The 16119-nt window shown below is 36.3% G+C and overlaps 1 protein-coding gene across 2 annotated transcripts; it reads right to left on the bottom strand.

Annotated features, from left to right (window-relative positions):
- Positions 1-1817: 1817 nt before the first annotated feature.
- Positions 1818-14586, bottom strand: LOC132176318 (pleiotropic drug resistance protein 3). Of its 2 annotated transcripts, XM_059588494.2 has the most exons (24): positions 14107-14586; positions 13866-13989; positions 13623-13708; positions 13104-13188; positions 12629-12788; positions 12457-12533; positions 12319-12372; positions 12123-12213; positions 11546-11847; positions 11188-11469; positions 10776-11089; positions 10520-10680; positions 10338-10441; positions 10100-10253; positions 9872-10015; positions 9682-9755; positions 9255-9587; positions 8335-8625; positions 7121-7204; positions 4217-4350; positions 3797-4024; positions 2945-3116; positions 2575-2829; positions 1818-2127 (listed from the first exon to the last, which is right to left on the bottom strand). In XM_059588494.2, exons 1-24 carry the CDS (start codon positions 14427-14429, stop codon positions 1861-1863), a joined length of 4299 nt encoding a protein of 1432 aa, XP_059444477.2. In that variant the 5' UTR covers positions 14430-14586; the 3' UTR covers positions 1818-1860. The 2 variants fall into 2 exon arrangements, with proteins under 2 accessions (XP_059444477.2, XP_059444486.2); XM_059588503.2 differs by lacking the exon at positions 14107-14586 and having other exon boundaries at positions 13104-13162; positions 13866-13945.
- Between the last annotated feature and the right edge of the window lie 1533 nt (positions 14587-16119).

The following is a 16119-nucleotide window of genomic DNA, read 5'->3' as shown; positions in this document are numbered from 1 at the left end:
CACCTCTGCGGTCAAAGGAGGTAGTTCGACCATCTTAACAGCCACCCCTTCTCTCTTCTATGTGTTGTCACATTCCGGACCATTCATTTAAAATATACGAATTAGATTAGAGCTCTTGTACCTTGTGAGAATGTATGGTTGAATGACATTGTCTAAAATGCCGAATCCTCATTCACATTGTCTTCTTGGGAGCAGTCATGATTCTCAGATTGATGATTCTCCATGGTATGTTATAGAATCTATAATGCAAGTGCGCCATGTTTCCTGTCAATGTCATGTGATATGCATACATATATACATGTGTATGCACACAGGATCTGAAGCCATATTCCCAGTTAATGATCTAATAACTCCGGTTGCGAAAATCTTTCAAAATTCTAGCATTACTGATATCTTGTGATGTGATTGAAAAGTTGGAGCGCCAGATGGCGGGTTGGAAGAGGATGTATCTCTCTAAAGGAGGTCGCCTAACTCTTATTAAGAGCACTTTGGCTAATCTTCCGACTTACTTTTTGTCTCTGTTTCCGCTTCCTATAAGTGTAGCTAAAAGGATTGAGAAAGTCCAAAGAGATTTCTTGTGGGGAGGAATGGGTGATGAGTCTAAGATGCATCTTGTAAGTTGGAATCAAGTTTGTCGTCCCCTTCGCTATGGTGGCCTTGGCATTCGGAAGTTGCACCTTTTTAATCAAGCTCTCTTGGGGAAATGGCTTTGGAGATATGCGAATGAGAGTGAGGCTCTTTGGAGTAAGGTTATCAAAGCTAAATATGAAGACAAGGAAGGGGGGTGGTGCACTAAGGAGGTGCCGGGTGCCCATGGTGTGGGCCTATGGAAGCACATTCGTCAAGGTTGGAATCTTTTTGCCAAAGAGATTCGATTCGAGGTGGGGGAGGGTTCAAAAGTTCGTTTTTGGCATGATATTTGGTGTGGGGAGAGTTCCTTGAAGCAAGCTTTTCCGGCCTTATTTAATATCGCCAGACACAAAGAAGCTTGGGTGAAGGATAATTTTACTTGGAGGAGTGGGAGAGTTGAATGGAATGTCATTTTTGTTCGGCCCGTCCAAGATTGGGAGATGGATATGGTTTCTCCTTTCTTTGATCGGTTGTATTCTTGCAAGATTTCCATAGGAGTGGCAGATCGTATGTGCTGGATTTCGTCTAAGAAAGGAAAGTTTGAGGTTAAGTCGCTCTACAAGGCTTTATCCCAATCCAGTCAAGAGGTGTTCCCTTGGAAGAGCATTTGGTGCACTAAAGCTCCTATGCGAGTGGCTTTTTTTGGGTGGACAGCGGCTCTAGGCAAAATCTTGACACATGATACTTTGCGTAAGAGGAATATAGTGGTCATGGAGTGGTGTTGTATGTGCAAGAAGTCCGGAGAGACAGTCGATCATCTTCTTCTTCACTGTGAGCTCGCAAGTGCTCTATGGCATTCGATTTTTAGTCGATTTGGCTTGTATTGGGTCATGCCTTGCAGGGTGAGAGCCTTGTTCGAGAGTTGGTGGTCGGGAGGACGATCCCGTAGTGCAGTTGTGTGGAAGATGATCCCTCTGTGTCTTATGTGGTGTATATGGAATGAAAGAAATGCTAGATGTTTTGATAATTCCACTAGGACTATAGAGGAATTGACCCATTTTTTCCTATTTACTCTTTACTCTTGGACGGCCGCTTGGCTAGCTCCTTTAGAGATTAGCTTTTCTGATTTTCTTTTTCATTTCTCTCCCTCTTAGGCGCTCTCTTTTTATACCGCCCGTGTAAATGGGTTGCGCCCCTTTGCGCCTTTGCTTTATAATACATTTACTTATCAAAAAAAAAAAACTGATATCTTGTTATAAATATGATAAAGAAGCAGTTTTTAGCTCCTTTCTACCTCCGTTGAAAATTTATTTTCCCTATGCAATAGGCAAACAAGGAAGCATAAACAACTGGATAAGCAATGAGCACAAAAGCCACAAGTCCTAATCGATCATGTCGAAAGCTGTAATAATCTTCAAGAAAGGAACCAACTGGCTTGAGCTCCCCAAAGATCAGTATCTCTTTCTTCATGTCTCCGTATTGTGAAGTCAGCAGGCCATTTAGGGACCAAGCTGTAGGGCAAATCCAATAGCACCACACCCACCATTTAGGAAATTTCTGCATGTATATATGAAACAACAAAATTATTATCTTTAGCTTGACTATAAATGCTAAATAGTATAAGAAGCCCATGCGGACACATGGTAGGAGAGAAGTGAAAGTGGTGTTACTGAAAGTTGATATCTACTGTTAAATTTGCGGGAAATATTCTGGAGGGCACATGCAGAAAATTTCACTCTAATGTTCTTCCACCTTTCTGGGAAAGTTTAGGTCCTGGCGGTTTTATAGAAAATGACTTTGTTGCGTGACTGAGAGGTGATGACTTTTCAAAATGCTTATCCATTCTCATTCCTATCAGTTCAAGCAGTAGATGAAAAGGTACTAAACAGTCCATCTTGTGTTTATAAATGCTTGGTTCTCCACAATCCATTTAAAAATTCCTTCTGCTTATAAGACTAAATCTCCTATTTGATTACCTATAGAAGACGAGTTGGAAGGATTTACCGGTCCTGGCAGTAGGAAGCCAGCGAAAAGGTTCAATATGGTGTAGACTGCAGCTGACAATACGGAAGCTACTTCTATATTTGCGCTCACTGAAACTATCAGCATCCCAAGATATACAAAGTATAGAAGAGTACAGAATGTGGCATAGAAGTACCAAAAGAACTTGTAAGTTGACCAGTCGAACCCCATTGCTGGATATGTAATGGCCACATACAGAATTGTTTGCAGAAGTACGTAAGGTATTTCTATGGTCACCTAGAACATTTAAAAAAAAATACTGCTGTTAGTATGTATTAAATATCATTACACCCAGAATAGTTTTGTTACAAAAATGAGTCTAGAGTTTTATTTGATAGCAGTAATGCCAAACCTGAGCAAATGTGTAAGCCTTTGAGGAGTACATTCCAGCAAATTTTTCACGATACAGAACATTGCGTTCAGTTACTACATACGGTAGAACCGATGAACAATTGTTTAGGCCCAAGAATATTACAGCAATGTACATCGATCCAAGTACGTTGAACAAATCCTGCTCATTATTTCTTCAAAAAAAGAAAAGAAAAGGGATTTAAATGCTTCTCAGGCCAGACTACTGCAAAAATTAGCCACAGGAAGTTTAAATGATGGCCCACAATCGCACAACAGAATATAGTCATAAGCAATTTGGTGAAGAAAAGTTAATCTATGTTCTTTTTCTTTTCTAAATAAACTTTACTATGGGCATACCATTTAGAGATGGTTATGTGTTGTGAGGTTAAATATTACTCAAGTTTTCAATGCATGGCCTCTAACTAGAATGGTCTGTAAATATGAAAATTATGTGATTTATGCTCATATATATAAAATAGCAATGAAATTTTATTCCATATATGAAACTAGTATTTTCTGTTTTCTTACCATGGAGTTATAAAGTTGGTCGTTAGCATGTAATGACACCGTGTTTGACATGGTTGAAGGAAATAGAAAAGACAGCATCATGATGGTTTTCTACTTTTTGCCTCTTGAGACGAATTTATTGATATGAATTGACATGAGAGAATTATTTTTTCCGAATCTGAGTCTGTTAAAATGGGAGTTTCAAGAACAACTGTATAGGAAAATATCTCAATTTTTTTTTTTTTTTTTTTTCAGATAAATTGTTATCTCAATGCATATGCATTTAGACATATGCATTCAAGATTTCCTAAGATAGTGTTATCTCAATGTATGCGTAGACACTTACATCTCCTTTCCTTTCTGCCAAAAGACTGCCCCAAACAATAGTGCTGCAGCAATCATAAACAAGAAACGTGACCCGTTGTATTCAGGACTTCTCCAATAAGATAAGTGTTGTTTCCATAGGCATGCCATAAACTGCACCCTGCCACTTTGTGCAAAACGAGTGGGAAAATGCAAGTCTTTTGAGCTTGGCTGTGGTTCACTCAACTGTCTTACCAGCTCGCTGGTATCACTATAATGCAAGAACAACCATATGATTGCGATTAATTAGAAACCAAAGTACATTTGTCGTCACCATGTCTAACTATTGGCAACAGTTTTGTCCTTGATAGGTATAGCAATACATGCCTTTTAATACCTGTCAGGAAATTAGTTCAACTGCAAATTCGTGTTTTCCAATGAATGTCAATAGATATATACTCACCGATGCAGAGATGACTCCTTATAAATTTGGGCAAAATCTAAACCAAGTTCTGCTTCTGCAGAAGCAGAAGTAACTTCTAACATCCATGTTGCTGGATTATAACTATCTTTGATTTTTGGCACACCAGAAATTCCCTGTTGAATGGTAAAAATATTGAAATAAATAATTTATAGCAAATTGTATACAGGGATTTATTTAATATTGTTGAAAGCTAAAAATGTGAAGAAGTAAAAGAATAGTCATTAGTTAACCTGGACGAGCAACTTTAACTTTTCAAGTTTTTAGGTAGGGTCTATTCCCTTTTACTAACTGTTCTGTATGAGTAAATAATAATCACCAATTCCACCAAAATAAGGTAATATTTGAGACTCCCTTGCAGGGACTCTATAAAGGAGTAAAGGTTACTGTTATATGTAAATATAATTCAAGAACTCTGCAAATTAATCCAAACATCTTGGATTAATCACTATCCAGAAGACACCAGCATATATCTGATAAGAATCACACAGTAACTCAAGAATAAAACTCAGGAATCTGAACTGTTATTGCATCTGAGTGCCTTATTCTTGTAGCTTAGGAGTACGTATTGGTTGTACAAGGAAATATAAACCACCCTTTATTGTCTTGCTAATTTAGGATTGGTTTTGTGGGGAAAGTGACCATTGGAACAAGCCCCAAGACAATTGTGCAAGAAGTTTGATGGTTTCATGTGTACAGTGGTTTCACAAGGTGCCAGGTAGATGAGAAGATCATTGCTGTTATATCAAGAGGTTTGACAACAGTTACATTATTTACTCTTGTATGTGGACAATATGCTGATTGTGAGGTCAAGCATTCTGAAAATCAATAATTTGAAGAAGCAATTGTTAAAACAGTTTGCAATGAAGGATTTGGGTGCTACGAAAGAGATTCATGGGTTGAGGATTATTAGATACAGAGTGACTGATATTCTGAAGTTTTCACAATCGGAGTATATTAAAAAGTTCATAAGCAGCTGTTGAAACATGCAAGATGCAAAACTAGTGAGCACTCCTTTAGTTAGTCACTTCAGACTAACTAAAGAACACTCACCTAAGACAGAACAGGAGCGCGCACACATGTAAAAGGTTCCATATGCCTCAGCCATCGGAAGTCTAATGTAAGTTATGGTCTACACCAAGCCAAATATTTCACATGCAGTGGGAGCAGTGAGCAGGTATATGAGTAATCTAGGAAAGCAACATTTGGGAGGCAGTAAAATGGATCCTTAGACACTTGAGGGGTACTATTGACATGACACTTTCTTTCAAGGGGGCTGGTATCATACTACAAGGTTATGTTGTCTCAGATCTAGCTAGTGATGTTGACGGTAGAAGAAGCACTACTGGATATGTCTTCACCTTCGGTTGTACAGCAGTAAGTTGGGTCTCTCAGTTACAGAAGATTGTGGCTCTTTCCACTACAGAAGTAGAATATGTTGCAATTACTAAAGCTTTCTGAAAGAATTGGGTAAGAGGTTGGAGAACAGTATTTTACACTGATAGAGTGCTATAAATCTTGCAAAGAATCTAGCGTTCCATTTTATTTTATTTTTATGAATAAGAATCTAGCATTCCATTCTAGAACAAAGAATATACAGTTAAGAGGTATCTTCACATGTTCTCTGTTGGATATGGAGTGTTATCACTTGAGAAGATTCATGGAAGCCAAAATCCAGCAGACACATTAAAGAATTTTTGCACTGTTAGTTATGTTGTGGAGATGTGTGGAGTTTAGTAATATGGTAAGATCAATCTCCAAGTGGGAGAATGATGGGTTATATGGATCCCGATCTTATGTGGAGCTTGCGAGAGGTCTACAGGCAAATACACAGAAGCTTCGCTTGACCTATGCAAAAAGACATAAACTTCACTAGAGCCTCTCTCGCAGTTGCTCAAGCAAAGAGTGGACAGAAACTTTGTGTGATCCCCGCTCGACAGTAGCTTGAGCGAGTTTGCAGCAATTTTATAGAGAAGGGCTGTTTCAATATTACACCCTGGGGTATATAGCCCTAGTCCTAGTAATTGTTGAATAGGATGGCACATATATATTAATCACATTGTAAACTCCTCTGCATCTGTATTCTTTCATCTTGATATGAAACACTGAAGCAACTCTGTAGATATAGCCCTAGTTTGGGTGAACCACTTTGTTAAAGTGTTGATTAAATAATTAAATTTACCTCTTTCTATCAGCTTAAGCTTTTGGGATAACTAGTAATTTAACATGGCTTCATAGCCAAAGGTTATGAGTTCAAACCTTGACTTTGTCAAATAACCTCTCATTTAAATTAAATATTTCACATATTGGGTCTCACCTATTAAAAGAGAGTTTGAGCCCACACATGAGGAAAAGTGTTAAAGTGTTGATTAAATGACTAAATTTACCTCTTCTTATCAGCTTAAGCTTTTGGGATAGCTGGTGATTTAACACACTTAAATCTGGTGTTCCTTGTGTGTGTTCTTTGCTCTTGCTTTTTTCTTTCTTTTGTTTCGTTTCCTAAAAGTTGTTTCTGATTTTTGATTTATGATAAGTAGTCACTGATTAAAAGTGTCTCCTTATCTAAATATGTCACTGATTCACACCACTTCAGCATCCAACACAATTCTTCCTAACGCATCTTTTATCATTTATACACCAATATTAGCAACCATCAGTTGTCTATGCATACAAGGAAACAACATTTTTTCAGATGAACAAACTTTATTAAAAGAAGAATAAAGAATACATAACAGAACCAGAACACACAGACTACATCACAGGCAGGCACCCACAACCAATAGCAGAGGAACAAGGAAACAACATGTCTACAAATAAAAGAATGCTCACTAATCTTGCGACTAGAAAATTGATTTCAAGTTATGGTGCTGGAAGTATTGAGCGTACCTCAAAATATTCAGTAAGTTTACTTGAATGATGGCCTAGCATTCCAGAGTAGATGATCTGTCCTCCAGCCTTCATTAGTATCAACTGCACCAAAGGGACAAATACTAAGTTGTACAATATCATCTAGTAGCACTACTGAGAAGATTATAGGAAACTTTTTACAGTCAACCATATGTGCCTCAACTTGGGTGTTTTGAATCCTTATGATTTAAGTGGGTGGTTACCACAGTAAATCCAAGTTATGATAAGACTTTGGTGAAATGCTTAAAATTGTTAAATTTATACTTTTGTACTGTGCTTTGTGATAATATAATCACCAAACCAAAGTCAGGAGATACTAAAGAGTGATGGATATTGTTACTATAGTTTGCTCATCCATGAGGAAGCGAAAACTGAAGAGCATGTTGCTTGAAAACGAGTAGGTCATATGATGCAGATAATTGCTTATACAATTGACTTTTATTATCAGCCTAAAGGAATGGTGAAATGACAATAAAAGCATATTTTCTTTACCGTATTTTAGGTGACGAAATGTCAATAGAGTAAATTTTGCTGCGATGACGATGTTAAAAAATGAACATAGAAACCAGAAGAAAAAGTAAATAAATTGAATAAGAAATCCATTCATTCATTGGGACTTGAATGTAGCAAATACATGTGGCTAAATAAAAGGCATTGATATGAAACATGTATAACAAAAACTAATGACTAGACCCAGTAAGAAGTAGCTTCATAGTGCAAGTAGAAAATCATAAGCAGCAGCAGCAATATTGAAATTATCTGGATTAAGGTAGTCAAAAATTAATTATCAACCTTTCAGGTAACTAATGTTGTGGGTGGCATAACAATCTGTTTTTCGATCCACAAATACTTTGGACAAGCTACGTATGCCATGAGCCTTTAATAGCTAGCACCAGGTAGATATGATTCTTTAGGTAGATTTAAGCAGAAGCAAAAAGCACATTTATTGTAACCATCTGATAGCTGAATGTTCCTTGTATTACAAATACCAACAGTACACCTCCTATATAAAACCATGTAGTATAATGAGCACTGAAAGAATGAAATAACTTATGATTTTATGGCCAGGAGACATTATTGAAATTTTTTAGTAAATTATGGACAAAAAGAGTTGTCAGTAGATTAATCTTATAATCCCCGTAAAAGTTGGAGTATGTTGTAATTTTCTCACAGAAGGCACCTATTCGTACTACCTCGTCGAAAGCCTCAAATATGTCAATGCTTGGTTGGTGGATGGTGCACACTGTTGTCCTTCCTGTAGCAACTACATTCTTCACTGCACGCATGACAATAGCAGCTGCTCTGGCATCTAAACCTGATGTAGGTTCATCCATAAATATTATTGAGGGATTGGAAACAAGCTCCACTGCAATTGTTAGCCTTTTACGTTGTTCGGTAGAAAGGCCACTTTCGCCAGGAATGCCAACTAATGAATCTTTGATTCCATCAAGTTCAATTGTTTCAAGAACTTCTTCTACAAATCTCTGCATGATAGATATGTCGAGACTGCTATCAGTGCATTTTACTCTATTGGTGAAATCATATAATAACTGGTGTATATATAGCAGTATATTAATATACTCCAATAGAAACTTTGCTTGTCTAGTAATACAAGTAATTCTTTGTTTGTGATATGTGCATCAATATTCAGGGTTTTGTGCTTTTATCTAAACATGCTTTGGAGTTTCCCTATCATTCTCTTGTTTCTTTAACATATTTTAAGTGAATTAAAGTAGTAGTTTTGGTTTTTAAAAGTGCCACACACTATATGACATAGGTCTCAATTATTCAAGTTTCTAACATGCCAATAATTGTTGAGATAATTTCATAAAATAATGTCAATTAAAAGTAAAATGTCACATTCCCCGAGTGATGACTGACCAAAGATTTGATGATTCACTCAGTAAACCCAATGAATGCCTTCTCTATTCGCTTATATTTAATATGAATTTTTAAATTGACTCAGATTGCAAAAAAATTCCATATCCTTTCTATATATAGTTGATATAAGGTTTAGTTTAGTTATGCTGGCAATTTTCAAAGTTTTGAGTCCCTTAAAAAACTGTTAATAGACTCTGGATAAATTGTTCAAAGGAACTGGAGGATATCATACATCTTTCGTGTCTGCATCAGTTTCTGGTGGTAATCGCAACCAAGCTGAGTATGTCACTGATTCTTTCACAGTAATCTGAGGAGAATGTATATCATTCTGCTCACAGTAACCTGATATTCTTGCAAATGTCCTCTGTACTTTGGGGTATCCTCCTATTCTTATATCTCCTTCAATAAGACCTCCAGTTTTCCTTCCGGAAAGAACGTCCATGAGAGTTGTTTTCCCAGCTCCACTGACACCCATAAGTGCTGTAAGAATTCCTGGCCTAAATGCTCCTGTTATATCTCGGAGCAGCTGAAGCTTTTTCTGATTTAAACCTATCTCTCTCATTTCCTGTGCAAAAGGAATTAAGTTAACAGGTCATCTCTTTTCCTCTGTACAAATAAAAAACGCAATCATATGTAAATCATTAGTTGCACTTGATTACCGGAGGCATATCAACATAGTATTGCACATCCTTAAATGCTATTGTCAGAGGCTCAAATGGTAGGACCAGCCTCCCTGCATAACCAACCACAATCGCTTGTATCATTGTATAACCCAACGTTATTCATCATATCAAGAATCAGATATCATTCTACTGTTAGCTAAGCCATTAGCTAACAGTTTTATCTTACCTAAATTTTTCGTTTCTGCAGTAGTTTGAGGAAAACTAGGTACAGTTGATTGGTTATCCAGTTGTGTGCTACTATTGTAATCATCTCTTCCTTGTAGCTGAGAGAACCTTTTTTTCGAAATAATAGCCCTAGACATCTTTGGAGCTGTATTCATGACAGGCTTACTTGTGAATTGACGGAATTTAAACTTCAATCTTTATGCTTATTTATCCGATAAAACAAACTTACGTTTTAAGTAAGTTAAGGCTAAGACAAATCCTGTATCGAAAAGTATTGTGAACCCAAGCAAAGCCCCTAATGATATCCAATAGAAATAGCCATCAAAGTCTAAGCCATGACTAGTAAGAACCTCCATCCCTATGGTCATGTTTCCCTTTGAGACCTACAAAATCAGAATGAACTAAAGTTATTTACAAATCCTTGTGAATTAGCATAGGAACAACATATGATGTCTTCTTCAGAGTACCTTTTGCCACCGTGGAGCACGGAATTCATTTAGTGCTAGACCTATTTCTGCATAACTCATGGGAGAAACCCAGAAACCCCACTTTAACCAAGGTGGTAGATCGGCTGCAAAGAAGCAAACTCTGTAAGTAGTCTAGTTGTTATCCCTTAGAATCAAACCAAAGAAATTGTGGAGTCACTCACGTCGAGGAATAATGAAGCCTCCAAACAAGAAAATTATCATCAAGATCAAAAACCCATAAGTAGATGCAGCAACCATGGTCTGGAAAATTGAGGCAATAAAACGACACATGGATGTTGATGCTAGTTGCAGAGCAAACAGCAGAAGCAACTGGGAGAAGAACCTAAACCCATATGCAGAAAATGAATTTTAAATCTTACAAAGAGAGAGATTTATCCTTGTAACATTTTGTTCAACTGGATTTTGTAAAGCACTTACCTTCCTGCTTCAGGGCTATACCCAATAACATAGTAAGTCGTTGCTGTCCAAAGTATTGAATCAACAAGAGATAATGGAATCTTTAGGATAAAGGCTGGAATAGAATAAGCCCATGCTGGATACAGATAGAATGATCTTTGCTTGTAAACAACTGGAAGTCTAATGACTGTAAAGGACAGCTCTGCAACTCCATTAGTCATGAGTCTGACAATTGTATAATACAAAGCGCCCAAGAAATAATTGGCACTGACCAAGTCCACAGTTGTCTGAGTACGTATAAATATTGTCATTGTGATTAATGCAGTGATGACAAGCTGTCAAATAAGGGAATTGGGAAACATGTTAGTTTGATGTGATTGCCAATATCACTGTAGAAGCACCAACCTAAGAGTTCAGGTGAGAAAGTTATAACCTGCACTGTTTTGAACACATAGATAAACCAGTTCCGTTTCATGAGAAGTATCTCTCTGGCCATGCAAGCTTTGAACAATTCGCATTTTCTCAAAGAGTAAAAATTAAATGACAAGGAATTATTGTGGCTCCTAGATTTTTCATATGGTTTTGAGAGCTCATCATTTAAATTCTGTCCTAAACAACTTGCTTTGAACATTTGAGAGAACTGATCCACTGAAACATAATCGTAGGGAAGGGCAGCATGGCACCAGTATTGTGCTTGATCCTTCCTGGAGATTACCTGTAAATGTTTGAAATTAGAATATGAGGCAATCAGGACTGATGTCAAAAGGAGAAAAGGAAAAATGTTTTCTCACCTCCTGAAGGAAGTCTGCAGCACCTTTTCTTTCCGGGCACTTGAAACCACAATCCTCAAAAAATTGAAGTACATCACTACGAGGACCATGGTATACTATTTTTCCTTCTGCCATCAATATCACTTCATCAAATAGATCAAACGTTTCGGGAGCTGGCTGAAGAAGTGAAATCAATGCAGTTGTATCAGTGATGTGCACCAATTGCTGAAGACAGGTAACTATCTGAAACGTTGTGGAGCTGTCTAATCCAGTCGATATTTCATCCATAAATAAAGCTTTTGTGGGACCCACAATCATCTCCCCTGCCAAGCAAGTAGCCACAAAAATCTTGGGTTGAAAATAATAGCATGGGAATTATTTGTTTTTTGTTTCCTTTTCTCACTAGGGAATAGGATTTACAAATGTTATCACATTTAAACTGCCAAACTAAAGGTTTTAGGAAGAGGAGAATTTTTTATTGATTCTTTTCATGTTTGAGGGAAGCTCTTTTGAACTTATAAATAGAGATGTACTAGCACTGGCAGCGTTTTATGCAAAACATAATTAAGTAGCAAGGTATCTTTCTTTTATTAACAACCTGTTGTTAACCTTTTCTTCTGGCCACCTGAAATCCCTCTTGTCAATGCATCACCAACCATTGTGTCACTGCAGATATCCAGTCCAAGGATCTAAAAAGGCCAAAATGTTGTAATTTACACATCAAACTGGATAAAAACATCTTCTTGAAGTATTCCATTACCTACATTTCCAAGCTCAGCTTGAAGAAAAGTTACCTTTAAAACATAGTCTGTTTGGAGATTTCCTTCTTGTCCTTCAACTGATATTGCCTGCAAGTATTATGTTAAGATTTTGGAATAAGTGGTAATTTAACGTAATATACAGCCAGGAAATTTTTACTAACTTATGATTACCTTCATATAGGTGTCAACATCTGGGTCAGGGACAATTCCTGCTTCTTTCTCCCTTCTGCTTACTTCTACCATGACATCTGCATAGGGAGAAATGGAAGTTAACTTCAACTCATATTTATATGAGCATACACTACCCTGGTAATGATTACGTGGAGAAAACAAGGAACCTTACCCGCTCGGTCTCCAACACCCTGGCAGCGAGCAGAAAAGTCAATTGTTTCCCTCACAGTCATCTCAGGTATGTGCAGGTCATATTGGCTTATGTAAGCTGATGTTTTCTGTGGAACAAACTCATCTAGCTTGTAACCATTATAAGAGATCTCCCCTGCAATCTGAAGAAAGGAAAAGCTGACAATTACTGTAAAAATGTGAAATAGAAATTCGATTAACTTGTAGTCATGCAAAAAACTATAAATAAGATTAGTTTCCCATAGATTGTTAGTAACTAGAATTCTGATTTGGACAAAGATCGATGCATCAATCTGACTGCTCATCACGTTCTTTTTTGGTTCAAAGCATGTCCAGATGTAACTTCTTTGTGATTTTAAATTAAAGCACATAGGATATTAAACTGTTTAAGAATGAATTCTTTCTTAGCATTGTACTGTTTTTAAGCTTGTCTACTAAAGTGTTTTTTACATACTCACATTGAGACTTTGGTCTAGCTTTCCTGCAAGAGCCAACAAGAAGGTCGTTTTCCCACAGCCTGGGGGACCAAGAAGAAGTGTAAGCCTGGATTCATAGAGATACTTCATGAGTAAACAACTTTGGCCACACTCCCTTATTTACCTAACTTGTTGAATTGGATCAATTAGAATTGATTTTCATGAAAACTTTCTGTGTAAAACAATACTAGCTTTACTACATGCTTTATTCCTGTGTCAATAGCATTAGAATTTTATTAAACATGATACTTTCCAAGCTGTATATCTACTGTCTTATTTACAAAATCAGTCTTATTGCCTCAAAAAAAAAAAAAAAAAAAAAAAAAGCTTGAGCTTGATTTGATTGGGACTTCAATTTCTAACTGTAAGAACATCATTTACCAAATCAAGCTCAAGCTTCTTTTTCTTTCTATAAGTAATCGACATATATCATTAAAAATGTAAGGCACCTCTAACCAATTTTATGCTTTGTGCTATCCAACAAACATGTATCTGGCTTACCTTGATGGTTTGATGATGCCACTGACATCTTTTAAGATGCTTAACTTGGCTTCTTGAGAGTTGCACCGTGTTACCTTCACAAAAACCTGCCCCAGAGATAAATTTTCAGTAAATTGAAAAGACAAAAATCATAGCTCTTTTGGCTGATGGCAGTGTTGCCACTAGATTTGATTCACAATTCAGGATTTGAGCAGGCAAGCAGCCTGTTTATTCCTACTATTAGACAGAGCAATGCCAACTTACTGATAACACGCTCATGAGAGAGTTCCATAGCGTAGGAAGAGGCTTCCCTTGAACTATCTCACACTCGGCATCCACACAAAGATTCTTGTATCTCACTTCCACAGTAGGCAATTGTACGTTCACTCTACCAGGAAATTAAATCCATTTGTTAATACCCAAAAGGATATAAATTGAAAAAAAGCTTCAGAAATCAGTAATTGAGTCCATATATTCTTCCAAGAGCTATAAAAATCTGAAATACCTGTCTATCCTGTCTCTTAGTTTCTGCAGCAACCGGAGATTATCATGCTCGATGTGCTTGATGAGCTTCTCAATAAACAGATGTTTGTCAACTGCTCCAAGCTTGGAAACATCAGTCACCTTCTTCCCATCAGATTCTTTTCCACTGCTTCCATTGTCAGCCGTGCCATGATCAACATCAAGCACCGAGGTTCTGATCCTCTTAAATGTAGGCAGTTTCTCAATGGCAGCCCATTGAAGCCGGAGCTCCTCATTCTCTTCTACAAGAGTATCTGCACCCGTGCGTCGAAAGGGGGATCGAATGCTTCTCGGTGTTAGCTCCATTTGAGTCACAGATATTTTGGTCTTTGCAGCACTACATTGAACTTTGGCTATAATTCTTTAAAAATATTGAAAATTTACTGGTTTTCAAAGCTGACAAGGAACTGCCCTCCAAAGATTCAATAAGGGACAAAAGAACAAAGTTTGTTAGAGACTTTTCTCTCTTCTGTGTGTGGATTGTGTCATTTTCACATATAAATGAACACCCAGCCGCCTCTGGCTGCACAGTGGTCAGTGGACACCTACCTTTGTAGATTTTTACCCGGGTAGTCAAAGGTTGTTGTGGCTAGTTCAATAACAAAATTGGACAAAAATAAAATAGAGAAATGTTATTTTGTATTTTTTTTTTTTTTCAAATTTATTATTGGATGGGCATGAGTCAAATGGTTGACTTTAAAAATAAATAAATCAGAAAGAGAATAACTCCATTCATATTGTTGTGAAAACCGGGTGTTTTGCATCCTTTAATAGGAAGTATACACCTCAACTTAAAACACCAAAAATTAATATAATCCGTCACACTAAATAATTTTCATTCTCTTGACAAAATACCAATTGATCAAACCATTGGAGTTACTGTCTTAGATAATTTTAGAGACTTCGGTGTTGATGGTTCGGAGGTGAGTAGGGGGCGTTGAGTTTGAACAAATGAAAAGGTCCATATAATTAATTTGAATTAAAGATACAATGTTTTCATTTTTATTTTATTTTGTGTTTTTACTTTATAAGTATTGAAAGCTGTAAAATAAGGTTTCACGTCAAGACCTAATAGAAGTTAAATTCAATGAGAAAATACAAAATGGTAATCCCCAAAAAAGTAACCACACTTGATTGCTAATTGTAACGGTGTTCAGCAAATTCTCAATAATGTAATAAATAAAGTAATAAAAAATTAATTTAATTATCTCATATTTTAATTAGAATAGTAAAAATAAAAAGTAAAACAGAGATATGTTTAAAAAGTTGGTAACTAAAATTATTTAAAAACAATTATTTTCTTAACTAAAATTAGTTAAACTTTATGATTGCTAATAACTAATTGATTATAACACTATAATTAAGACAGCCAAAAGATTAACTACCAATGATCATTTCCTTTGTTGACCTGTGAAGGCTCATCCAACCACTTATTGTCCAATCACCATCCTAAATTTGGGGAAAGACTTTACTAATCACACACTATCTCTAACCATTGGTTGTTTATTTATTTTTATTATTATTATATTTATTTTTTAGATTAAAGGAAATGGAATACATTCCATGTGCTCTAGAGTCTAGCCCGGGTATTCCTCTGGTCTGGTCAAACTTTATTCTTCTTTCCCATTCAAGGGGCTTTCCTTACTGTTCCTGTCCTTGCTTTTTTCGGTGTAAACACTAAACATTATTAAATGATCAATTATTTTAATAGTTTAAGTTAATAAAAAAATAATAAATTATATTTTTATTTTTTTTGTCTTACATGTGGGACCATACAACACATGAAATATTTTAATTATAATTGAATTAAATTATGGAGAATTAGGGTTTAAACTTATAATTTTTACTCTGATATCATGTTAAATTATTAATTATCTTAAAAACTTAATTTAGTAAAAAAATTATTTAATTACAATTTTAATCAACATAGATGTGCACAAATAATGAGGGAGGTGCAATCGAGAAAAGGCCAAAATCCCTTCTCATTTTGATTTAG

This window comes from Corylus avellana, chromosome 2 (assembly GCF_965113065.1).
Source record: "Corylus avellana chromosome 2, dhCorAvel1.hap1.2, whole genome shotgun sequence".
NCBI lineage: Eukaryota > Viridiplantae > Streptophyta > Magnoliopsida > Fagales > Betulaceae > Corylus > Corylus avellana.
The sequence above is the reverse complement of the archived record's forward strand: the minus strand, read 5'-3'. Positions and strand labels throughout refer to the sequence as shown.